The 27,500-nt window shown below is 40.3% G+C and overlaps 1 protein-coding gene across 1 annotated transcript in view; it reads right to left on the bottom strand.

Moving 5' to 3' along the window:
• Pou6f2 (POU class 6 homeobox 2) overlaps positions 1–27,500 on the bottom strand; it is a 462,212-nt gene that overhangs the window by 345,931 nt on the left and 88,781 nt on the right. The window contains exon 2 of the mRNA XM_050142248.1: positions 13,711–13,882. Within this exon, the coding sequence (XP_049998205.1) occupies positions 13,711–13,882 (172 nt within the window). The remainder of the gene's footprint in view (positions 1–13,710; positions 13,883–27,500) is intronic.

Genomic DNA, 27,500 nt, shown 5'->3' with positions numbered 1-27,500 from the left:
TGTACATTAATTAAATTTGAAAGTATGTGTTATCTATATGTCTCATATATAGACACACACACACATATATATAAAGAGAGTGGTTGACATATATGGAAATATGTTCTCGGTCTGTCTCTCCATCACACACATATATACATATGTGTGTAGATACGAGAGACAGAGTGATTGACATATAAGGAAATAAATTGACCTAAAAGTGTCAATAATTTCTAAGAAATATGTAGTGGCACGAATATTTAATTAAAACCAAGTTGCTATTGGGACAATAACAATAGAACCTTCTTACCCTGGCCATTTTGTGTGCCTAAACGGCACTAAATTTTCATACTCTCAAACTAAATCTGCATTCTCAGAAAGGTAGTGATACTTCTTCCCCAAACATGGCTTCCAACAAGAATGTTCAAGTCTTGCAACAAAAGGTCTTACTAAGGCTCCATATTACTTTTGGGTTTTTGTTTTCAAAATAAAATTCAAAGAGTTTGCTTTTGAAGAATAAGTGATATTGTCAAATCATTAAAATCTGTTTCAAATACTTTCAGGGGCTGTCAGCAGGATAATTGTTCATTCTCAGACTCAGAAAAACACATTAGTTTACCAGTGGGAAAAAGGACTCACATTCACTAAATATCCCTCTTGCAGGAATAGCCCTTCATTGCATAGTCTTTATAGACAATGTTTAATATTGTCCTAATCTTCCTAACTTACCAGCCTGTTAGTTTAACTATCGTGTTAGAGAAAGAGAAGTGAGCACACTAACAACTCAAACTCCTTCGTCTATGAAAGAGCTCAGAACATTTCATTATGTACAAACATTATATACCAAATTTGAACAAAATGTGTTCAAGACAGAAAAAAATCAGCGCTTGTCCCACAGGGCAGGGAACCCTGATTGCTCTTTGGGCTGACGAGGGAGGGGGACTTAATTGGGGGAGGGGGAGGGAAAGGGGAGGCGGCGGTGGGGAAGAGACAGAAATCTTAAATAAATAAATAAATAAATAAATAAATAAATCAGCGCTTGGCCTAAGGAAGGAATCCGCCCAAAAGAATACAGCTCCTGGAGAATGAGACCAATCCACCAGCTAGAGAAGTGTTACCTCCTTCCATAGGTTTCCTGTTTCATATTGCTTCTCAGCACCAACATTATTTTACAGATTTCATTATATGAAAGAATTACAGCCGTTCACATTTTTAACTTAGAACAGGACAAATATTTACGTATATATCAACTGTCCCTTTCCCACCCTTTCCCCCACACCCATATGCTCTACAGTATGCAAGCAGTGAATTATATCTTCTATAGAATCTTTTAGCATCCATTTTTAGATTTCTTCCTGGATGAGTCTTTGGAAAAAGCAGTTGCTAATGTATCTAAAGAAGGGAAGCTATTGTCATCATGAGAAAAAGATCCCCAGAAGACTCCTTCGGCCAATGGAGCTCTGAGAACTGATGCTTCTTCATGAGGAGGTACAGATCATTCCAGCTCTCTCAGAACTGTGGCTGATGCTTTTATCACATTTAGTGCTAAAATAAATTGATCAATTGATTTCTGGAAATGGTGAATTTGTTTTCAGGTTAACTAATTGTGGTAATCACATGCTGGAAACTCTTTGGAGCTCTCTATCCATGACAATTGTTTTAACTCCAGCACTGCCATGTGCAGTGTGTTTCATCAAACCCTCCAATCAGGGGTGAAAAAGTAAAAATTTAAGTGTGTCGTGGATTTTGCTGAAATAGCTACTACATGGCAGAGCCAGGGTCAAACCCAAATTCAAGTCTGGACTCATCAAGCTTGAGCATTGTGTTAAGTGATAAGTGACAAGAGTTTAGGAAAGAGAACAGAGGTAGGAAAAACAACAAAATATAATTCTAGCTTATTTTCCCTTTGGACACAACTAAGAAACTCTTTGCAAAGCAGAGTTTTTGTCCCTGTGCCCCAGACACAATAGCAAAGCATTACCAATGTACTTTTCTGTGGATCACATAAAAATCCTTTTTTTTCGTTTATAATATTTTGGGGATAAAAACATTTCCTGAATGTCGAGGCTTCTGAACAACTAACAACTTCAGAAATGCTCAACTTTAAAGATCAATACTTTCTAAAGAAATACCAGAAATGTAGATTATTCAACCATGCTCTATTCGTTTTTGCATACTAATCCATGTCCGGATGTGGAACTAGGTCACTCCTACTATCTGCTGCATTCTCCATGCCCTCTCCAGCACCCAACAGAATGCCCGCCACAGAGAAGGCACCCGGTATGTGTTTCCTGAGGTAACTGGTTCATTGCCAAATGTTGATCCATAAACTGTACAGTGCAGAGTAGAAATAGAACCATATGATAAATAGAAGGAATATGGTAGAATCAGGTATTCACTTCCATAACACACTGTAATGACACTGTACATTATGTATACACAAACAAGCACACACACACAGAGAGAAAGAGAGAGAGAGAAAGAGAGAGAGAGAGAGAGAGAGAGAGAGAGAGAGAGAGAGAGAGAGAGAGAGATAGAGTGCGGGAACTCAGTTTGCATTGATGTGAGAACGTAGTTCAGAAGAAAGCCAGTCTCAAAACACTCCACAGCCAGGAGAGAAATATCAGAAGCAGAGACACAGGGAGTTGATGAAAATTGCTAAGAAAAGTAATTTCAACGATTCAATATAGAAACAATCCCGGGATATCATGGTCTTATTTTCATGAATTGTTTTGAGAAGAAAACGTGGCTCTTCTAACTTCTGGAGGTGTGTCCCCACCAACACCCAAAGCAAAACCGGACAAACAAAAGGCCTGGAATCCTTCTCTGTGTGGCTGTGTGACTCTCGGAGAGCAACTGTGATTTATTTAGGTAGCGGATAATCATAACAAACTCTGCTGTTATTTCTTTAGTAACATCTCTGGAAAGGACGGCACGAGCTGATAAATGCAGCCGCATTATCATCCCAGAGTGGAAAACGTTTATCAAACATTGCTAATCACTGCAAGATAGCCTTGTAATTACACTTATACTGGAAATGTCGTCACCTGTTATCCACAAATTAAGGACATGCAATCAATTTTTGAAAGTATTTAAAAATAATTTGACAAAAGTATGTCTTTCAGCTGGTAAACAGGAGCGTATTTTCTGTGTACACTGCATGAAGTATGCCACGAAGAACAAGCTAATTGAAAAATGTTGTGAAGTTAAAGCATTAAATTATTTTTATGTTCACTTGTTAAATGTTTGAGCACAGTACATTAAGACAATTTCAGCTTTCAGTTGTCCCCTTTTAAATTTTTAGTCCTCTTTTTTTTTCCCAGACTGCACAAGCATATGACCGAGTAACTGACATAACCTCCGAGAACCTGGCATGAGTGTGTGGTTCTAATGCCTTCTAATCATACAAATCAATATGAGATTTTTGTACTTGTTATGACCTTCCTGGAATTATCCCTCCATTTTGACTGAATCCAAGTGAGTGTGGGCTATTTGATAAAAAAAAGAAAAAGAAAAAGAAAGAAAACCCCTAAGTGTGTGAAATAAGAGCCCTTGCTTCTTCTGCCAGACTCCTCTTGACAGAAAGATGATAGAAATGCTCCATCCCTCGGAGGGTAAATGCAAACTGACAAGAGACGAGCCTTTAGATGTTGAATATAATCTTGAATTGCGCTTGAAGTGTCTTATTATCTTGTCTTTTGATGTCTGAAGGGGTGGCTCGTTGTTAGAAAAAGGAAAGCCCTCGCCCGCAGCTTTGCCATCTTTAAAAATTGTTTGGCCTTTAACAACTGCTTTTCCAACTAATGTCCATTTCTCCTGACAATAAATATGGCAGGCCGACGGCAAGTGACAAACAATTTACTTTACATGCCACACGTTTATGGGTTTTGAGAGCTCATGTGGAAGTGTATTTTTAAAAGCCCACAGAAATTAGCGGGATTACAAATGTTAAGAGGCCCGAGGTCTATGCGCGTCCACGGATGTAAAGTTATTCATCTTGGCTCTTCCCTGCTGTTTCTGGTGCGATATCTCAGTGGTGCCAGATTCACAATTCTGGTTCTTTATTTATCATTGACTAAAAATAGCCAGGGAAAATGAAAGAGCAGCAATCAATTCTGAGAGATTCCCAGGAAGGAAATACACAGAGAGAGAGAGAGAGAGAGAGAGAGAGAGAGAGAGAGAGAGAGAGAGAGAGAGAGAGATCCAGTGTCCAGAACACGGTTCTCACTGCATGCTGTTTTAAACAGGACGCTGAGGTCGACGATGGCCTCATTGCGTTTTGCCTCTCCTCTCAGAAGCTTCCCTTTCCAATTTCCGTGGTCACTTTGGGTACTCGGTACCCTTCACGTCTACCAATTGCTCTGTGGTTTGTTTTACCTTAAAAATTTAATGACGTTCCCGGTCGATGGGATTCCTCAGCAGCTAAATCACCGTCATCGGAGTTCCCTGACACACGGCCAGATTTCATGAAAGCTTTCAAGATCTTTCCTCTGGGCTCCCTCACTCTAAGAATCCATAAGAATTCTCAAAAGAACCATAAACCGCTACAGGGTTCAGGTTATTATGTCATTATAAACCATATTGATACACCGCTGATCACAAGACGTGCGGCCCCATTTCTAAGCTGGTCCACCCATCTCAAGGCTCTCAGCGAGCTCTCAAGTCACTACTTCCTTTCCTCATCATTTTTATTTCCAGCAATCAGTTGCAGATATTAAGCCCATCAAGCCACAATACATAACTTTTTTAAGGAATTTTTTGGTTCCTTGTAGATTCCAGGTGGCTCAGTGGGAAATTACTATGACTACAAACTGTAAGTGGAGAGTTAAACATTTCAAACTAAAGCATAGACCAGTCTACCGGAATTTTTTGATAATTCCTTAAGTTAGTTTAAAATTCAAATTTGCCTTAGTCTCAATACTCTGCACAAAATCAGCCATCCAAAACCCAGACCCAGATGTGCACTTCCTCTCAAGTCTATGGAAGTCCCTGTCCCAGGATCGAGAGGGCTCTTGCCTTACCTATCTACCCGCTCACTGATGACACTGTCGTCCATTGGCAACACTAGATGGATTCATTGAAATGTCAGTAACATACAACGTGTCCTTCATGCAGCTTTCTTTGCATATCATTTCTTTTTTATACATTTCTATCTTTTGAAATTTTGGTAAATGAAATTGGTGTATTGGGGAAAGAGACGCCAGCTCTCACAAAGGGAAGTTCAACCCTTCACTCCTGGTCCTTACATTCATAATTAAATACTGGGGTGCAGGTTTTCTTATTTGATTCTTTTTATTCTCATCTACCCTCGGTTGATTTTGGCAATAAGTGACTCTGCAGTAATACTTTCATGCTTTTTAAACAGCTTCAAATGTTTGCATTTTTAAATCAAATTAATCCTTTCGCCTTTCTTCTCCTCTGACAGGGGTGATTCTTGTCTTCAGTGCATTACTGAAAACCATTAATTTGCAAAAGTAAATCTTGCTATACCAGGAGTAAGAGAAAAATCACCACATGTGGCCATCAAAGGCTGCAAACAGAGATGAGTTTTACCACACTAACTCAATAGAAAATGATTAAAATGACAATATTTCTTGTGCATCACAAGCCCAACACATGCCTACTGTTTATTCAGGTACATGGGATTCTTGCGGAACATTTTACTTACTATTGAACAAATTTCTCTTTGCTGATTACAATAATGATAAACACGTTGTGACAGATGTATATCCACAAGTGATATGTGTGTGTTTCCATAATTTAAACATGAGCATAACCTGAGCTTGGGTGGGTTGTGTTTTAAAAGCACAGATGTTCTTTATACAGCAAACTATTAGATTGCTTTACTGAATGAAACTGCATGTTTCTGGGGAATCCCATTGTCTCCCCCACTACCTAAGTCAGGATCAGGACACTGGGCCTGGAATACAGCCCATGAGAGCCCAAAGCAGTATATTTAGTTGTCCTTTACCAGCAAACTTGTTTGACTCGATTTATGTAACATCTACTATTTTAACATGCAGAAGTACATTCAAGTGATGCATGAAAGACATGAACTGAAAGAATGTTTAGTATTATAAATTGGCTTTTATCAACATGGTGACAGAAAATACATAGTACTACATATTTGGTGGACAATGTGAAGTAGTATATGAATAAATATGAAAACCAAGAGGAAAACACACCTCATACTTTAGATGGACACAAACATTTTTCTTATTTCTTGCCTTTAACAAACTTTTGTCATAATTGGGTTGTTCTCCCTCCTCTTTAGTTGGACAAAATTAAAAGCAATAAACAAAAATATCTTGGAAGAATTTCAATAGGGAAAACTCTTTATTGGCAAATATTTGATAGAAAGGTATAAGGAAATGTTACTACCTAAAGACTCATAAGGACAAACTGATTAAATTGGTGATGATTTTTTTCTGTGTATCATTAGTACACAGGTCTCCTGAAAACACCTTTATGGTTTACCTCATTTTCAGGACAAACTAACAAATTTTATCAGAGTTATTTTCTCAAAAGGCTTTTGAGCATCTTAATATAGCAACTTTCATTACAGAGTCTTATTTCTCACAGCACAAAAAAACTTTGAAAGTTTTCAAGTTCTGTGTGATGCCATTTCCTCATCTCTGTTACTGCACTCAGATCACTTCTCCCCCTTCAAACAGTTTTGATGGGAGCACAGCTCTCCAAAAAAGTACTTACATGGTGTTAGCTCCCGATGGTTAGCATTTTAGTGTAAAATACATAGCATATCTTATCATATGTTCAAGTGTAAGCGCGCTAAAACAAAGGGCAGAATCTGAGGGGGGCTAAACGGGGTCTTTCTTTAAGATTCTGAAATAAAACATAGACAGACATAAAATACACTAGGAAAAAATAAAATAAGTAAACTAGTAGCAGCTTTAGAGACCCTTCGAGCCGTGCATCTTGAGTGTTCATATTAGACATTTGTCTTTGAATACTTATAAAACAAAGTTGATTTCCCTTTCTCTGAGGACATGCTTTCTTAAATGAAAAGGAATTTAGTGTTATATTTTTCTGACCCCTGAAATCACTAAGAAAGGCTTCATCGGTCTCATAAATCAGGACATTACATTGAGTAAACCTCTAGACAAGGCTACTCAGTTTCATAGCTTTATGAAACCTAGCTCTGGTAATCAGAAGATTGGAGTTTACACTTCAAGATTAAGAACTGGTCTATGTGTTATTAGCCAGACATTGCCTCGTGCCTGCTTACTGCTGAGACCTAAATATTCTTTCATGAATAGATTTTTAATGCAATCATTACAGGAAGATATTTCTCCAAAATAAGTTCTGTACTGGGTGGCTTAAAGCTTCATCTGGGTTGTGTGGAACACAAGGCCATGCGTGTCCGGTTGCAGAATGCCACATAAAAATTAAAATAAATTATATTCAGATTTCTGAATGCAAAAGAAATTTCAAAGAGTAAGCATTTTGAAAGTAAGAAGTAGCATAAACAGTTGAACAAAAATACCAGCAAAGTACAGAACCTAGGAAAACAACAGACAAGGAAACTCCAGAGCCATGGTGGATATTAAATGATTTCGGCGAGAAAGGAGACGGTTACTATGAGCTTGCCATAGCTACCTCTGCCTTTGGATATTTTTTAAAAATTTATTAACCTGACAGCAGGAAATGTTATACAGATTGCCCCCTGACAGGGTACCAGTTGGGTCTCAACACTTTACTATCTTTCTCTTTAGCATAAGAAACTCAAGAAGTGAGTTAAGTGGGCCAGGTGCAGATTTGGGTAAACAAGCCTTCTCCTGAAGCTGCCTTGCCTTCCTAAGAAAGGTCTGAGTAATCAGGGGTAGCCCAAGAGCAGAGCTGAGCTCCCCCACTTCCTTTCCACTGCTACTTTCCTTTAAACGTGTGATGTCTGATGTATTATTAATCCCAAAACATAGACCAGCAAGGTCGCCAAAGAGATGCCAGCTCTCTCACAAATGATGTGTCTACTGTGTGATAACACACAACTTTTTGCTTGAGACAGCCTACTAAAGCTCAGCTTTCAGGTGGAGAATATTTTATTTGGTCAATCTTTGAAAATAATAGCATCAATTCTATAACTGAACTAGGTGATTAAGACAGCAGGCAATCTACTGAAGGCTGAGCCTTGAGACGTACCTCTCCATTAATTAGGACAGAGACAAGGCCGGGCAAACTATGAGAACACTACAATGCCAGGTAACCTTTAAGACAGAAGCAGGAAGACCTTCTAAAGGCTAAGATGGAATCATTTAAAAGGATGACAGAGTGCAGATAAATCAGATCATACATGCCTTAACGTATGTTTGTCTGCCTATGGGACCATTTAACAACATGAACAGAATATGGAAGCTAAAGGGACAGGCCCTTTCACACTTTGGCTGGCTGATGGATTGTCTCCCAGAGTCCTTGAACACTGCGCTGCTGCCCTTCTGCAGCACTGGCCTGACCAGAGCACCGCCGGCGTGGTGAGTGGCAGGAAAGGAAGGTACCTAAGACGTCCCCACTGAATTGTCGGTCACACATTGTTCACCATGCTCCAGTGCTGAGCCACTTAGCAGTGAGCAGAGTTCAGTGAGGCAGTCTGGGGAGAAGTCTGAACACGGGTACCTTTCTTACTGGATTTATTCTTACTTCAAAGTCTATATATTAATATCACTTAAAGTGGATTTGTTTACAATGCAGTGTCGCAAATGATAGTCTGGTAGGAAAATCGCCACTAAGTAAAGTTGTCTAAATACGCACAGCCTCTCAATGACTTTTTAAAATAGTTACTTCAGTGAATTAGATTTTCTGAAACGTAAGAAAAAAATATATAAGTTTGCATTTCCATCTCTGTTAGTCAGAGAGCGGCAGGGCAAGGGGCTGCTTGACTTTTAAGCCGGAAACTGTGGCACACTTTATCCTGCATCCCATTTCCTTACATAAATACAGACTTCTATTGATTTCTGTTTAGTGTTTTTTTTTTTTGCATAGAATATATTGTTCAAATTATTTAGTTGGTTTACAAGTGTGTGATGTTTTAATTTTTTTATCAAAACACACTTTCTTTAGTGAAAAAAGAACATGAATTTTCAATTGATATAGCATAACAACTTTTAAAAATGTAGAAGCATGTCCCATATTTCAAATGAATATATTTCTCTAGAGACTTTTCTTCTTCATTTCCCAGCTAACTCCCTCTGGGGCTTAAGCCCTATGTGCTGATTACTGGCTCCAGCATATTTTATCCCAGTATTATAAGCACCTAATGCATTGAAACCTTGAGAGAGACGTTTAAATAAAGTAATGAAGCCAGCGACCCCATAACGAAGGCCTCCACTTGCACACACAGGCAGGAGGCAGCCTTGCCGAAGAGCACTCCCCACTATGTCCTGCAGTGACCTCGCTGCTGACCTGCAGAGACCACTGTCTCAAGGGGTGACAGACAATTTAGTCCTTTATCCTTTTGTCATTGAAAATGACTCCATAGCCATAAATTCTAATCAAGTCAAACTGGATGGCAATTTAAAAACAGAAAATTTTCCAACGCGCGCTTTTGGACAAAGCTCAGTAGAAAGAAAGGAAAACAAACAGACAAGTGCTGTTTCCTAACATGGAGAAATAACTGACCCAGCCTTCAACCCTCTCCAAGACTTCACAGATAAATGATATTGAGACGGCTCACTCTTGAGAGTATCATTGTGATTTTTGTTAAGCCAGGAGAAAAAAAAAAAAGCCACTATGTTATAGGGGAAAAACAGACTTTTTTTTATTTCACATACAGCATTCATAAAGGGTGGGTTTCCCTTTCAGTTCAAGGTTCTGGGCTGTGCCTCCCGCTCATGTGATATAACAGGAGAACAAGCCACTGGTCCTAGCACGGTCACCTAGGCTAGCTGGAAGTTAAACACAAGCAATCATGAGGTTTAATTGAAACACTAAAAAATGTCCCAGGGGAAGCACTGCTCATAATCACCATCCATAGCTCAAATATGTACAGAGGAAATATTTCAGGTATGTTTTGGGAGGTCTCACTTCTTCAGTGGAGAATACAGATATTTTCCCAGGAATACACCATACTTCCGTCTTTTCTGTAGCCATTTTCCTGCCCAAGCAGTGGATACCATTTTTGGAATGTTAGCATCCTGCCTGCTGAACGTGGGACAATGAGGGCTTGATAGGCGTAACTCCAAGTGAGACACCCCATTGACATGAGCAATATAACTGTCACCGGAGAAACACAGCAACCTGTTCCCTTGGAGACCGCTTGCCAAAGGCTAGTTTGGGGTACAGTTTTCAGTGTGCGCATCACTAGTCCCATATTGGGGGGGGGCATCAGTCACCATCATGCAACTAGAGCAGTATGTGACACAGCACCAGTTTCTCTGATAATTCTCCCACGTGCCAGCCTGTGCCCCGTCCACCCATGCTGTCCCGGTGGCTCAGAATTTAGCAGAATATGCTCGGAAGCTGAAAACGGAGGGAGTTTTCTGCAGGCTTTATAAGAATAAATAATGCACACTTAATGATGTTGCAGAGAACTCCTTCACCGCATGTTTCTCAATGAAATGTGGATTCATCTCTCTTAAGTGTACTTTAGTTTCCATGGCTGTTCAAGTTAAGCAAAACGTTACCTCTGATGTAATTACTTCATAAAACACAAGGGCCCTTTTCTAAACTTTCTACTTAGGCTGGCATATGGCTTCCTGTTCCTCCTCCTAGCATTCTGAGCGGCTCAGAGCCCCGAAACATTCTGCACAGTATGTTTCCCTTTGGATGCTGTTAAGTACAGAGGTGCAATTTAAGCAGAGGCATAAAAAGCCCAATGGTTCCTGGAATTTCCTTTGTTTATCCATAGAGGGCATCAGCATTAGCCTTTCCCCTGCAGTTTGGGGTTGAAGATGCCGTACTGTGAGGGAAACAGGCCTGTCCTCTGGACTACTAATTTGAGTGAGACCCAGACAGGTGAATTAGGTTTGAAGAAATCCATTTATACTGAAATTAAAGGTGCAATAGGAAAAGCACGCTTTTCTGGTGCCCTGTTATTGGATAATGCCTCTCCATGACATTAGACATAGTAAAATACGCAGGATTATTCTAATTTGTCCCTTTCATAAAAGAAGCGCAGGCTTCAACCACACGGTAGAAAGTAGAGGCATGATGACTTGAGAGAGAAACAGCAGAATGACCCTGGTTTAAAGAAAAGCTCAACTACCCACGAACAACACAGTTCTCTGATGTCAAATAAAGAACACAATTAGAACCATGTCTACAAACAAAACATGGATACCCAACATTCACATGCTAAAGAAAACAGCAGATTCCTGCATCACGAACTTTGTCATCAAAGTTCCCGAAAAGACGGGGAGATGATTAGTTCAGAAAGTTTCAGACAGATGTGCAAACTAAAATTTCCACTTCTGAGGCTTGGTACTGTTCAAAAGCAAGAGTGCAATCATCCCAATAACGAGGACACCCTCCCAAGACCTGTGAGCGCGCTCCTCCCTGGCTACAGCCTATCATTTCTGTCTTGCATTGTCTCCATTTGTTTGTTTTAAGTTTTCAAGATTGTTAAATCAAGTGATTCCTTTTCTGCCTAATTTGAAAAGTGGGAAAGATTTATATTGTGTTTATAAAGTAATCTAGAGAAGAAAGGCAATCTAGTGAACAAGAAACACCCCAAGGCAGAGCGTGGGGACTTGGCTGAGCTCACTGTTACATATTGAGAATCTCAAAATGCAGGGAAGGGGCCCTTCTAAGTCCACTGTAAAGTTTCTGGTTAAACTCTGACTCCTTAGTCTCTGGCATCCCAGAAAGACTCCACTTAAAATCTTTTCAGGGAACTTTAAATAAAATTTCTTTGGCCCCATTGGCTCTTTCAAAGTTTTCTTCACTGTACATGAAGAACATTAAAAGTAGGCTGCAGAGTGTGAAGCAATTCTCAACACTGAAAAATCTAAATAAATGCCACGTTAAATCAATCAACCCTTCATCACGTCAGCTGACAGAAAAGAACTTGTGGCTAGAAACCAAAGTCGACAAAATGTTCTTACTTTTTTTTAAAAGAAAAATACATAAAATGTTTGGGACAAATAATTTAATATCTGCTGCTTTGCTGAGGTTGAGAGCAGCAGCTTTTAGAAAACTAAAGTCCTCCTCAATACATTCAGTTGCAGAGAGCACTGCACATGGGTTTTGCCTTCCTGCAATTGATAATTTTATCTGATTTTTCTCACTAGCCTCTTAAGAGAAAATGAGTGTTTCAGGGCATAACTTTTCACACAGCTAAGAACTTAGACTACAGCTAAAAGCTTCCTCAGAGTGAAATGCTAAGACCTCCCAAGCCAGGCATGAAGGCTTGATTTCAGAAGCCGGAGCCTTTTGAACTAAAAGTAACCATAGGATTTTTTGAAAACTGAAATCAGTTGTGTTCTTAGGTGAAAATCAGCATTTTAACAAAAGAAAAATTTAAAACAAAGTTTCTCTGTGGTTCCCTTCTGAACACAAAACACAAAAGTGTTTGCCTGAACATTTGTAAGTAGAAAGCTGTTTTCTATGGAAGCCGCTGAGAGCTGCTGACCTACTGGCCAAAGAAGCTCTATCTGTTCTCTACCAAAAAAAAAATTAAAACCGATTTTAAAATTAATCGGCATCCCTCACCAAGTATTTTATGTATTGATGTTGTTTGACTCTAAACTTCAGGCTTAGGACTGTTTTTATTTTAATCTTTGAGCTATCGGTTCTCTGCCTGTTATACTAGGTTAGTTGTATACAGATGTGTAGACAGACACACTTGGAAATAATTAAGAGCAAGTGTGTCGGAGACTGCTGTTCTGAAAACCTAATGTCACTCAGAAGCATAAAGTACTTGTGCTGCAGAGAAGTCTCAGAGCATCCATCATGCCGGCACGTGCCTCAACAGCCTGCTCCCCTTGATTAGAGATCACAGTGGTTGGAGTTGGCTTGCAGACTGTCATCTGTTTGAATGACAGATGTCTCTGCTGAAGTGGCTCTCTGTTTGTTCTCATTTTGTCTATGAAACAGATTCCTAAAAGGTCCTGCGCTGTCGCCACAGTTAGTGGGAGGCAAAAATATGTTAAAGAGAGAGGGGTAGGGAGAAGGGTAGAGGACGGTTCTCCTGCCTCAACCCTTTTAGCAGAAGAAGTACTCACTCAGCTGATGACGACAAAATATGTTTCAAAGAGCCATGCCTGTAGCCACCTTTGTTTACCTGGCACAGAGCGATTTGTATTGACATTTTCAGTTCTCCTCACTCATCTTTTGACTACAGATAATGACTCTTTACTCTCCTTCCCTGTAACAAAAGGCTGCAAAGCAACCCGAAACCGAGTCGATATTTATTCAATAAATGTTAACCAATTCTCGCAATGGAACTGATTTCCTGATTATTATTACCATTCCGTTCTTTCATTTCATTCTTTCCTTCTATTTCGTTCGAATAATTTGCAACCTGGGCACGGCAACGCTACTCGACAAGTCAAAATGGACAGTCAGGAAGTTCCTTGTTGGTGAAAAAGTTTGGAGGGCATCCCTCCCCGCCAGCTGAAGAGGCTCAGGTCCCTCAGCCCCTCTAGGATGCGAAGCCCCTCTTTAGCACTTACAAAAACATTGAATGGCAAGCCGGAGGAAAGGGGGGCTGGGGTGGTGGTGGCTGGCTTGCTCTTCCGGACAACATGGTAGGACTGGAATGAAATACCTAGACAGACTTACCGAAGAGCTTGCTGGGAGTGTCCTCGCTGTCATTTGATTCCACGGGCGCAAGCAGGGGCTCATTCAGCTCGCTGTCTGAAGTAGCAGCCTTGTCCTCACCTCTCAACTCCGCATTCATTTCACTCCGCACTGACAGCAAGGGCTTACTGACTTGTCCAGCTATCATTGGATCCTAGGATGGGGGGCAAGAGCGAAGGGGAGGAAAAAAGTGGCAGCTTTAGAGAGCGTGTCCTCTCTCCCTCTCCCTCTCTCTCTTCCACACACACACACTCCCTCTCTCCTCTCTCTTATCTCTGCCTGCTCCTGCTGTTATTGCTGGCTGCAGTCAAGTGAAGAGCTATTACAGATTCGATGAGTTCTCCATTACTCCCCACCCTATTAAAGCTCAACTAGCATGTGAGAGATTCAGGAGCTTCGGAGGGAAAAGGAAGGAGGGGGATAAAAAAAAAAAAAAAAAACTTCTTTGCAAGCAGCCTAACCAACACGGCTTTAATTGTGGGATGTGCTTTTGTAAGGATGTTTTTACACCTTGTTCTGTCTTTAATGCAGTAAGGGGGAAAAAAAGAAAGTGCTGGTTTGTACTCCAGCAACGTATCTCTTTAGAAGGGGCACCCTATGGAGGGAACGGGACTATTTTAAGAAGCCTTCTCCCTGGGGGAGAAGCAATTAAACCCTATCCCAAGAGCAGAGAAAAGAGACAGGGGGGAAAAAGACCGCTACAAGCTTTCAGTGGAATAAGAGATATTTCTTATGTAAAATCTGAGCACACTTAGAAGTTTTCTACCCTACATGGGTCCCAGACTGGGGACAGAGGCTGACCCCAATCAAATGCACATTTTAAAGCAAACAGTACACAACAAAATATACAGAAATTGCCTTACATTTTTAAGGAAGTGGGAAAATACTTACAAACTGTTTTCAATAATTCAGTTACCTAGAGCATCATGCACCCAGAACATTAAAGAAAAAGAAATCAAGAATCACCTCCAGGAGAAAAAAAAAAGGCAAAACTTTTCTCCCCAATAATTTAGCCCAGCTTTATCTTCAGCTCGTTCAGAAGGGCATGTTACAATGAGGAGGAATACCCCCCCAAATCTAGCCTTTAGTCCGCTTGCAAACTAAGATGGCTTTGGCACAGATATCAGATGCAGAAGCAAAGCAAAGCAAAGCAAAAACTGCCTTTTCTCCTTCGTGATCTGGGAGCTATTTATTGTCAAGTTCATGCCTAAATGGTTCCTGAGCAGGAAACAGGTGACGTGCAGGAGCAGGTGGGGCAGCATGCTCCCCTGCCCATCATCACATTGGCTGTGGTATGCCTCTGGGTTTTTTTTTTTTTAATGTATTCATGCCTGAAAAGTGAATTTGATATGACACATGATAATCTATGAAAATGTTAATCAATACAAATAGTTTAAGCTGTCATCAAATGCACTTCTTTAGTCAATACTCATACCACTGAAAACAATGTCACTGTCACCAGGGCTTAATTTGCACAGCACTTAAATATTGGACTCTGTGCATCAATGCACTTCTTCTTCAAATACTGTAGGTAAACACATTTTCTCCCTATTTAAGGCTGAAGCACTCAGCACGCATTTAGCTGAGCCGAATCCTCCCTTTTGAATACCTTGATAGGTCCACTGGAGGGCAAAATTAATACTTAATTGAATCTCACAGTCATCAAAATAATCAATACTTTTTTATTATTTATTCTTTACAGTCTGTTGACTGTTTCAAACCTCTGAGGGAATGGTGGAAAGGATTCATGGCTTTGAAACACTGTCATTTAACAAGGTAATTTTCAGTGGGGCATTAGGGGTTGTGAAACATATAATAAAACAAAAATGGTGGCTTATAATAGGAAGAAAGAAAAGAATTATATTTCTGCCATCTAACAAAACAGGATAAATAAAAAAAAGCAAGTGCAGAGAGAGCGAGGAAGGAGGGGGATGAGGGAGAGAGAAAGGCTGGCTTTTGAAGGGTTTTATCATATCAAGAGCAGAGCTGAGCTTTCATAATGCTGACATTTCTCATCCTGACAATCCTAAACAAGTGGAAAGGATGCGATCGCAGATATCATCTTTCATCACATTCCCTAGCCTAAGAACCAACATGACAGCTCCTCGGCCCTTTACACTGTTAATTACTAAATAAAATACTACTCTCTGTCAACATCAGATTATTGTCGATAGCAACCACAAACATCTCTCCATTGTTACCTCCTCGGAAACTCTGATACCTACCTTGAACTCTTTAGAAAATAGATTAGGCTTGTCTCAGTATATTGCAAATATTTGGAATAGAATCAATGTAATCAATGTGGTCGTATTGTCAATCTAAATATAGATTCGCATCCCAGACACTGGCTTTGGAGGCTAGATTTTAGAGCACTTGGCATTGGGGGATAGAGAGAGACTGACAAAACAGAAAGGAGGCAGACAATTCTCTACATTTCCTCAGAATTTTCCTCTGTACATTTACAGAAGACTGTGTGTGTGTGTGTGTGTGTGTGTGAGAGAGAGAGAGAGAGAGAGAGAGAGAGAGAGAGAGAGAGAGAGAGAGAGAGAGAGAGTGCACGTGCATGCGTGCGTTTTGTTTCGATTTAGTGAATAGTCTGCCCAGAACAGGGAAGGGAATAAGACTCCTGGTATTTATAGTGTGTTTATCACAGAATACAAGAACCCAGGTTTAAATTCTAGAACATTTTTTATACTTCCTTAAAGGCTGAATATTCTGTAACCTAAAGGAAGAGATGATTTGTCCCTTTGAGACATCCCATCTCTGTCATTCCACTGCTTACTTGAATATCTTTTAAGGGATGTTGATGGTGAGCTTCTGTTGGCAATACATTCCTGTAAGCTACACGAGACTATTCATATGTCAATGAATATCTGCATAGACTTAAAAAGGAATATTGTCCTGCTTTAGTTGTGAAGGGTCAGAATTGAATCCTGAATCCCACTGAAAGCTGAGATGAAGCTGATAAGTCCACCGGCACTTAAATATCTGTGCAGAGCATGTCCTGCGCGGTGGTGGATATTCACTGGCCATTAGTTTCCTAAATGATTTTTCTGCACCTCATACATGGTTAGGTTGCCAAGTAGTGCTTCTCGTGACAGATGTTTAGAAAATTCAGCTTGTCATTAAAGTACTCATTTGAGTTTTCATTTAACAAAAGACTTTACAATTTTCATGACATAGTTGATTTTGTGTATGTGCATGTTTCTGCATGTGCACCCACACACGTGCACACACGCATGCGCACGCACATGCACACGCATGACATACTTAAATAGCAAACCCCTAGTGAGTCAGAGAGCAGACAGCTTTTAATCACAAATGCAGCCACTGGGAGGTCTATTGGAAAATGTGCCACAAACAGTAACCGCTAAGCGCAGACTTATGGGAACCGAGTGTCTCGTTCAAGTAACAGTGAGCTTAGAAGAGAGTCTCTGTGCCAAGTGCTATGGTAGGCTGTAAAGCCATTTCTGCAGAGAGAAGACAGGTCTTTCCAGTATATACCCACATAATAGCTGGCAGAAATGTAAGAGAGCTCTCACTTCAACATAGCCAAGGATCTCCACAGCCACAAACATGAAAAAAAAAATGGCTAAAGTGAAAAATGAATAAAACTTTCATACTAACCACTTGAAGTTGTTACCAGTGCAGTAGGAGAAATAGAGGCCTCTGTGTCATTTGGTTGTAAACACTGGTAGGAGTGGTCTTTTGTTTAAGTGTCAATGGTTCAAGAACAGGACATAGCCCATGTCACTATAGGTACTCACAAGGGTCGCTAGAGACTCAAGAGGCCAGAACAGTGATAAGACAAGACAGAAATTAGAGAGTAAGACAGAAGAAAATTGAAAAAAAAAAGGAAATTACTCTATTAGCAAATTTTCAAGGAGACTTTTACGTTATCCTAACATGAACAGTAGGACTGTACCCCAACATCAAAACAGCACAGTACCTATTTAGGTCTCCTTCAGGTGTCCCTAAGGACTAAGAACCACTCACTCAGCGCCTTTGTCAGACAAGTCCTTCAGAGGTAGATACACACGAGGCAAGGTATTACCCACATTTTATGGATGAAGAACTCAAGATCAAAAAGGCTGGGTGACCCGAACCTAAGACACATGGCTAAGTTTTGAAGCTATATCTCAAGCTCTCGTAGATGGACCCTTTTCTATTTCCCAGTAACCACTGAGTGTGAATGAAGTAGGAATCGAAGAGTCAACAGGGCCATGGCTTGTATTAAGCCTAGACAAGCAATTCCAAAGTGGGCTGTGTGTATTATCTTCTTCCCCACAGGATGGCTCTGCTTGGGCAGAACACATGGGACACTGCCGTATAGGACACCGGACACTGTAAGGTGTTCAATACCCAGATGCATTCAGTGGCCTCTCTAGATATTCATAGCACGCCATGTAAACACTATCAACCTTAATATTCTTATCTCAGAAATAAAAAGGTTGGAATGAGAGAGTGTTTCTCTAAATGCCTGTCACAAAACACTGGTGTCCGAGATATTCCATGATACAAGGGTAGTCCTCAAGGTTCAGTTAAGTCCACCTGACGTAGAGCCTTGTTCCGTTTAGTTTTTATTGATTGAATGCATTCTCATCATACTCTAATTTCTGTTATCCTTTACTATAATCCTCACTAGAGATGTTCCAAGGCACCTCTGTCCAAGTTTTATTTGATGAGTGGCTACAGGACACCGTATTACTATGGAGAATTCAGCATGGACTTTTGCCAGGTTGCTAAAAATAATGCCAGGTAAGCAGAGATCGAATAGTTCAGCTCAAGACCTTCAGAAGTTGACAAAATTTTTGGAAGCATAATCACTCTCAATTTCTACCCAGAGAAGAAAGGAGAGCAAAATTATGAATTCAGCAAAGCACCCGTGCCCAGTGGCAGCCAAGCAATGGGAACAGCCACACCCCTCTTCGCAGAACTTGAGCTAGGTCCAGCATATTTTTGTAAACAAATCAAGTATGAAACCGACAGTCAAAGTTACTTTTGGAGACAATATAAATAACTTAGGCAGCCCTCAAAAATCCTTGAAAAATTCCTTTGGTTGCATGACAAAATGACCCACACCAGAATTCAATAGAAATATTATTTATGTTTAAAGAAAACAAAATACATGTTTCTACTGAGCATTAGTGGCACGTGTCTTTAATTCCAGCACTTGAGAGACAGAGCAGGCAGATCTCTGTGTGTTCAAGGCCAGTCTAGTCTACAGAGCAAGTGCCAGGACAGCCAGGCCTACACAAAGAAACCCTGCCTCAAAGAATAAAAAAATAAAAATGTGTTTCCATTTAGGGTAGGGAAACAAATATAGGATCAAATTACCTACTTCCAGTTTAATATATAAACACAACACCATATTTTGTGAACAATTTTCCCGCAGAAAAGTGGTAAAAGTAGAAAATAATTAAGAGGAAGTGACCAGATTATAGCAAGTTTGGAGAAGTAATTACATCAAGAGTAAATGATGTGGGGGCTGGAGAGATGGCTCAGTGGTTAAGAGCCTTGCCTGCTCTTCCAAAGGTCCTGAGTTCAAACCCCAGCAACCACATGGTGGCTCACAACCATCTGAAATGAGGACTGGTGCCCTCTTCTGGCCTGCAGGCATACACACAGACAGAACATTGTATACATAATAAATAAATAAATATTTAAAAAAAGAGTAAATGATGTAACTTAGGCCATGGAAAAAAACAAATTTTCTTGTTTTTTTTTCATCAATTATCATGTTAAGTAGTTCAATTCTCAGTATATTTAATATATTGAAGAATATTTTCTCCCTAAGGTTTACCAGTCTCTAATTTTTAAGCAGTCATTATTACCTCCTCTTAAGAATAACTTTTAAAAAACATAGCTAAAAAAAAAAGACATAACTAAACTTGGAAAATAGATACTCTTTTATATTATTTTTATGTTTCCTAAGTGCGTATTTTTGAAAATTGGAAAATCTTGAATATTAGGGAAATCAAATATGTACACTAAAATGCCACACATTTATCTGTCACTATTTTATTTCAAATATAATTTCTTATATTTATAAAAGGATTGATTTTAAGAAAAGCAGGAAATGCCACAGTTTCAATTAATACTCAGCAGAAATTTGCATCATAACAAACTTCATGAAAACTCCACATGTGCTCTTGAAGGTCCCTCAGTAATTCACACAGAAATGTTGCCCTGAATCTGAAATTCTTTTCTCTAATCAACAGTCACAATTTTCATCTTTTACCTTGATTCCATTATAGTTAGAATGCTGAAATTTTCCTAATTCTATCCCCATATATGTAAGTATTCTGTGGAAATCCAACAAGGCACTCAAAATTCAGAGGAATGTTGGACACATATAGTGGTTTTCTAAAAATATGAAGGGAATTATTGATGGATGTCCCTAACATTTGTACTAATGATCTGCAGGACCACGAGTGAACCTCTTGTCTCCTTAATCTTAGTTTGCTTTTCAAAATGATGTTCTATATCTCCTTGGAAATATTGTGAGACTCAAATATAAAATACATACAATACATTTGAAGAGTAGAGTGTATTGTAGACTGTTTTCTACACTACTGCTGTCCATATAAAGCACTGACCTGGGTTAATATCTCTCTCTGCCTTTGGCTTGGAGTAGCAGTCACTGCTGCTGAAGGAGGAGGAGACTCTACTATCTACCATAGTGGGTCCTCTTCTTCCTTCCAAGGCCCTCGTTTCCTAAGCACCAGTAATGTCAGCGATTACTACTCTCAACAAGAACCTTCCAAACACTGACAAAATCTAGTGCCTCTGATGGGAACATACCCTGGGTAGGACACTGCTTGCCACTTCCTTTTTATCTTCAACATTTTATCCAAGCACTATTTGCTTAAGATCAATGTCCAGAATCATATGAAATGAAAAGACAAGACAGCATATTATCTGGTTGTTTTTGTGTCTAACTATGACATTTCACTTACTAGGGGTGAGTTTAACATATAACCAGCTTAAGCACTGCTTTTCGCTAGTTGAACCTCAGACACATAAGTGATTGCCCCTTCCTCCTAGAGTCTCTGTCCTTCTCCAGGTACCATAGCATCACATACTCCTTACTGTGCTTATACTCCGGGGGTAACTCAAACTCCGTTCAAGAGGGCATCACTAAACACAGCTGTAACTAATCACAAGTGAGGCAATAAGCAAAACCCCATCCACCTGAGTGCGTAGGCTGAGATAACAACATAATGATCACACAAATAAGAGTCCATCCGTTCTGGAATTCTACAAAGCACCTATACAAAACTGCAGTTGGACACGCCTCATCTAGAACGTCACCTTGGACTTCTATAGTGTCTTGGCCCATTGGAAGCTAATATGACTGTATGGACAATGCTTCATGCCTACTTATCTGGGAAGAGAGGGAGACACTGATATTGACAACCTAATAGCACCATCAATTCGATTTCTGCTGCCTCATGTAAAAGCATCAATAAGAGTTCAATCTGGCTTGTCTGGATTGGAGCTTTAGGTAATGGGGTTATGTAGCAGTGTCGACACTGCACACACCTACCCTGTATTCACATAATCTTTATAATCTCACGGCTTCACATAGGCACGAGGCCTCAACCAAAATACAGCTCTGAGGAACATGAATTTACATTTAGTAATTGGAGTGGACGGCTGTTAAAGAGTTACAGAAAGAAATCATTCAAGCCCTGCTCTAACTAAAATTTATTTATAATGTCTTAAAATCTCTAGCAGACATGTGTTTGTGGGTGTGCACTATGTGTGTTCAACATCTGTAACTTTTGCAAAGGTGAATGACAGTCTTCTCTCAGAATTAGAAAATCTGATCTTGAGTCTGAGATTTCCAAGCCAAGGACTGAGAAGTTTTAAGATTTTTAGAGATTTACCTTTACGACCTCAAAGAGAGTCAGGACGACTGAACTGCCCATTTTGTTTTTAAAACTAAATTGGTTCTTCTCATCTGTTTTATATGAATCTTCAGGATACTCAAAGAAATCTTTTACTAGGCCTGCCCACATTACATTTCTATATTAGTTGATTGTGTGCATGTGTGTGTGTGTTTGTGTGTATGTCTGTGTGTGTGTGTGTGCATGTCCATGAGCACGCATGCCTAAGGTAATACACTAGACCAACCCTCAAGTATGGATTTGCCTTCTTTGGGGCACTGGTACATTAGTGCACATACAGTGTGTGGCACAGGAGTGCACATACACACAGACATGCACATGTGCACACGGATACCCATGGAAGCTAGAAGAAGGTGCTGAATTCCCTAAAAGCTGGAATTAGAAGCAGTTGTGAGCTGTCAAACAGGGGTGCTCGAAACCAAACTCAGAACCTTTTCCAGGATAGTACACTCTCCTCACTACTGAGCTCTCTCTCCAGCCTCCCATGTTGCATCTCAGATGTGGCAAAATCATGATAAATTTTCTATTGGTTAATCCTGAGCAGGCAGAGTCCTCAGTACTGAGCAATGTGTCTGATACAAACTATGCTCCCAGTTACATTGGGTTTTGATTGATTCACTAATAGTGAAGGAAGCAAGAGGGGGGACAGGAAGGAGGGACGTGAGAGAAGAGCTGCCTTCAGACTGGGCATCAAAGTGAGGGCTGAAGGGCTCAGAATAGCCCAGAGGAACAAAGGGCTCCTTTCCCGTGGGTCAGACTCTAAGCTCTGTCTACCTGGTTTCTCTCTAGAAAAATCTACCTGGCATAAGAAGTTCATCTCACCAACTGTCTTCCCAGCCTCTCAGCCACCGAAATACACACAGGTATTCGAAGCTTGATTTTATTATAAAATTTCTAATTCTATCATTTTAATAAGTAGTTTAAATACACGAGGGCCTCTCAGTTCATCCTTCCCTTCTGAATGACAAAGATACCAAGTTAAAACTTTTTCTTTTTACAAAATATCTGTTTTCCTTTGTTTCTGATTTCTGTAAATAAATAGAAAAAATCCATCCTGCCCCCTGCTGACCAATTAATATTCCTAAAAATCCAGTTCAAAACTTCCGTGTGTCCATGGTGAGTTGGTTCCAAATTTCTATGTAATATGCTAGGTGCTGGTCTACCTTCCCTGTTGGACGCTCTGCTGTGCACTGTAAACCGTAGAATATGCTATTCACATTCTGGTGTTGTGAAATTGTGGAGATGATCTTTGTGGCAATAAAGTATACAGGGTGACCTGGTCAAATTTGTGCGCAAACACCCACTGGTCTATAGTGAGCTCTCTCTGTAGTCAGCTTTCCTTGGGGATCTTGGGGTGCCCCACTTTCCAGTCCCATGGTGCCAGGGGTGAGTGTCTGGACACTGGGACCAGCAGCAGCCTGAGTTCAGACATGAGGTCACCTGCTCTCTGCAGGGCTAGGAGCTAGGACTTACATCCCTGAGCCTCCAATTCCCTGGGAAGAAAATGGGGGTAATAATAGCATATGCCGCATGGGATGCGTTTACAGATTAAATAAATAATTCAAATAGCGCTTAGACCACGCTGACTGCCTAGTAATAAAAGAGATTTCTCTATTGCTTGCACTGTGCTCTTTGTTTCCTGCCCTCTGACAAGGTGTGAGAGTTTGGGTACCTTAGTAAAAGGAGCTCCTTAGCCTTCGTTATATTTTCAGAGAGACTCTGGTCTACTCCCTACACATACACAAAAATAAATCAGTCAGTAACCACTGCTAAGGGGCCAGCCTGCCTTTGGGTCTTCCTACTCCAAACATCAGGAGGGTGTGGGGCACACACCAAGCCCCTCCTAAATAGGCATTGATTTTATTTGAAAAACAAAAACAAGAATCGATATCTATAAAAAATGAAAGAAAGGTCAAAAACCTGTTAGTTTTTTTTTAACTAAATTACTCTGAAGTCCTTTGAGAAGGAATTTACTCCATAAATCCTAAAGGTTTATTATTTTAAGGAATAAGTAACTGTCAGAGGGCTGTAAATTCTATAGAATTTTATCTCCAAATTAAGACTGGATCTGGCTTTTAATTTTATTTTATAAGTTTGACGTCTCTATGTTCTTTAAAGAGTCATCCTATTTTGTTCAAAAGGCCATTCATTGCCTAATTGATTTCAATAATGTTCCCCCCACCCCAGCCTGATGCAGCCTGCTGAGACTATTCATGGGGCTGCTCCTAGCTGCGTCCCCGCTTCTTTCAGCCCAGTCAGTGGGCTTCCTCTCTTTCCCTTCAGCCTGCACATGGCAGAGTCCAGCCCCAGCATTTCTTTGCCCTCCCTCTCCCGGTAATCCACTCTCCTTTAATATTCCAAGGGTGACCCTTGACTGGTCTTTGAATGCTGCCCCAATTCAAAAGGCTTCTGAGCTTTTAAGAGAAGCAGAGATAACATAATTCCAAGGAGATGGGGGTGGGGAAGAAAGGAGAATGATTGGAAAGACTATCTAAATCTCTTCTCTGGCCTCTCACAAGTCCATGAGCTGGGTGGTTTGTATTTTACAGGTTATCCCCACCTCACTGGCTAGCTTTCTTAACCCCTGTCAAAAATTATTTTGCAGATTTCCCCCCCCAACTCAAATGATAAATAGACTGATTAAAGTATGTCTTTTAACCTCTAACCTCTGAAATGGAGAATGGCTTAAAAACCAGAGTCTGCTTAAGACAAAAACTGATGAAATCCAACAGATATCTATTGAGTTCATTATGTCCAAGTGTTGTTCTGAAGATTGCAGGGGCGGGGAAAGGAAAGATTTGCTACCACCACATATTTTGCTGACTGGTAAATACCAGGAAAGGAAGGAGAAGAGACACTCAGAGCCAGTGTGCCTCAGCATACTTGCTGTTGGTGTCAATGCTTGGTGGCTATTCTGTTAAATGCTACTTGACACGCTATCTACAAGTGACTGAGCATGCGTGCACTGACACACTACCTTTCTTTGAGGCAATGTTCAGGCATCATTGAGGTTGTTAACGAACATGTGACTCCACCCAGAAAACCTTGGGGTACTCCCAACCTAACTCTCGGTTTTAAGGAGACCTTCAGCAACTGGTGATACAGGATCTCCCACTTTGAGGAGTAGTCTGAAGACAAGTTAACATCCAGCAATCAGAAGCTGTTCTGAAGATGGAGAGGAAGGAGCATCGCAGTGACTATTCTGTGTCCAGTATTTAAGGCCACATTTCAAGTATGGATTTGTTTTCTTTGGGGCACTGGTACATTCGTGTACACAGACACTAATGTGGGGCACAGGGATGTCATTGTCAGAGATTCCTCTTGCATGCTCAGATTTGGGATAATTCAGCCCTCGATGTAATAAAGTTGTCTTTATTCAACCTCTGTAGCTTTCATCCAGGCAATTTAGTAGCCAAGAGGCTTCTAAACCCAATGAACACACTAAGATTTTTATAAAGACCTTATAGAGACATCCGACTTTATGTGCTTTCGTGGGGTAACTTCCCCGTTAATTTTAATGTGGCTGGGTTCTATTGTCAATACCTTAGGTGGCCTGTGCTATAGTAGATACAGTAGTGCTGAGGGTGCTCAGTCAACAGCTCTTAGATACTTGTACTGGATTCCCACATACACATGCGCTTTGCCTAAAATGTTTCCTGTTTCTTGTGCAGAACAAATGAGAAGTGGAATATCATTTCTCCTACTGTTTCGCACACTTCAGCTCCAAGGGTTCAGGCACCAGCTTCTTCTGCTCCCACTAATGGACTCCCATGATGGGGGCACTCCAGAGGCTTGTTTTTGGCCTTTGGACCTTTGGCCACTGTTTCCTCATGTGCCAAGCAAAACTAATCATACTTGTGCACCCAACAAATCATCAAGAAAATGTTGATTAAAATAAGCTATAAAGTAAATTCAAATCAGCATTCAGACAAACTAAGGGATGAATTTACAAGTTTTTTTTTTTAATTTAAAAGCATCCAGCCAATTACAGTGGGTTTTAAAACATCGGATATGTTTCTAAAACTCCAGAGAAAATCAGTTCGATTTGTTCTTGTAAAGAGATTATGGAATTTATTTTATTTATTTAACTTTGATGCTGGTAGCGTTTTAATATGTTAAAAATACATATCTGTAAATATTACATATCACCCCCTTCTGCATATGACAAGTGTGTATCACTAAGCAAGACATAGAGTTCAGAGCCCTTTGCTGCTAAATTTATAGTAAGGAGTACTAATAAAAGTCAAGTAAATAATTAAAGAAACATCACAATGAAGGGTAGTAATGAAAGCTAAGAGCAAAGCTAAAGTTGTACTGGGCAAGGTCCAAGAAAAACTTCTAGGATGCAAAGTCTTTGAGCTTGGCAGTGGTGGTGCATGCCTTTAATGCCAGAAGTCAGGAGGCAGAGGCAGACGGATCCCTGAGTTTAAGACTAGCCTGGTCTACAAAGCGAGTTCCAGGATAGTCAGGGCTCTACAGAAAAATCCTATCCATAGAAAAAAAATTGTCAGTCTTTAGCCTAAACATAATCTGCTGTTCTTAAATCAGTTCTAGCTTTCTTAGAGGATTATCTGGTACAGTGTAAATGCTATGCAAATGGTTAAGCTGCATTTTTTAAGGAATGAGGACAAGGACAAAAATGCATAATTTGTTACAAACACGTCTAAATTTTTTAACATTTGCTTACTAATTGTGCTGTGTGTGTGTGTGTGTGTAAGCATGGTCACACAAAGATATCAGAAAACGAGGTGTGAGAGTCGGTTCTCTCCGTCCACCAGAGATGATGGGATCTGTGAGTGACCGCACGTCATCAGGTTTAGCAGCAAGCACCTTTACACACTGAACCATTTTGCTGACCCTATAAACACATTCAAAAATTGTTTTGACCTATATTTTTTGCATCTACTAGTACAAACCATGGATATGGAGGTCCAAATGTACTTAGCGATTATCATGTCTCACAGGAAGGGACCCTTGGGCAGAAACCACAGAGACTGGGAGAATTGTCATGTGAATATCACAGGAAAAAAGACTGTGTCCTGGGAAATTTGGGGTACCCTCTGGGGACCAAGAGTTGGCAGTGACCAAGAGCAAGCTCATATGGGGCCTCTGGGCTAAGGTGAGAACTTGAGATGTAACCAAACCTGAGAAGGAGTCACTCGTCCTTGACAGTGACTGCCAAGACCAAACTCATCTTTCACAAGGCTATTTTGGAGGAAGATAAAAGTGAATGGAAAAATACCTGGAAATTTGGGCACTAGATAAAACTTTAATTGAAAACACAAAATGGCAATAAAGACTATTGGACATCAAGAAGTTGTTAATTTATGGAACCAGAAAAACATCCAGTGACTCAAATCTTATGAAAACTCAAAGTCACATTTGTAAGTGTTTTACCCCAATAGCCATGAAAACAATTTAATTTCTCTAAGAAATCAATCAAATGAATCATCTCTCTGTTTATCTGTCTCTCCAGAACCCATCTTGGCCATGCCTTTTGGTCCATTTGAACTAGACTGGATTATTGGTGACCAGGAGAGGAAGGGATCCGGGCTCCAATGTTTCTGAAGGCCAATCTTGTAAACACGGGAAGAACACCCCAGGCAGTCTTTGAAAAGTCACTTTAACATCTATGTATACTTCCTACAACTAAAATAATGTCTATTTTAAAAACTGGATGGAGAGTTCTCAAAAGGAGAAGTAAAATAGCTAAGAAATATTTTTAAAAGTGCTCGATAGAGACAGAGACCCACACTGGAGCACTGGACTGAGCTCCCAAGGTCCCAATGAGAAGCAGATGGAGGGAGAACACGAGCAAGGATGTCAGGACCACGGGGGGTGCACCCACCCACTGAGACA

This window comes from Alexandromys fortis, unplaced genomic scaffold (assembly GCF_014885135.2).
Source record: "Alexandromys fortis isolate MF-2015 unplaced genomic scaffold, M_Fortis_MF-2015_v1.1 scaffold_5, whole genome shotgun sequence".
NCBI lineage: Eukaryota > Metazoa > Chordata > Mammalia > Rodentia > Cricetidae > Alexandromys > Alexandromys fortis.
The sequence above is the reverse complement of the archived record's forward strand: the minus strand, read 5'-3'. Positions and strand labels throughout refer to the sequence as shown.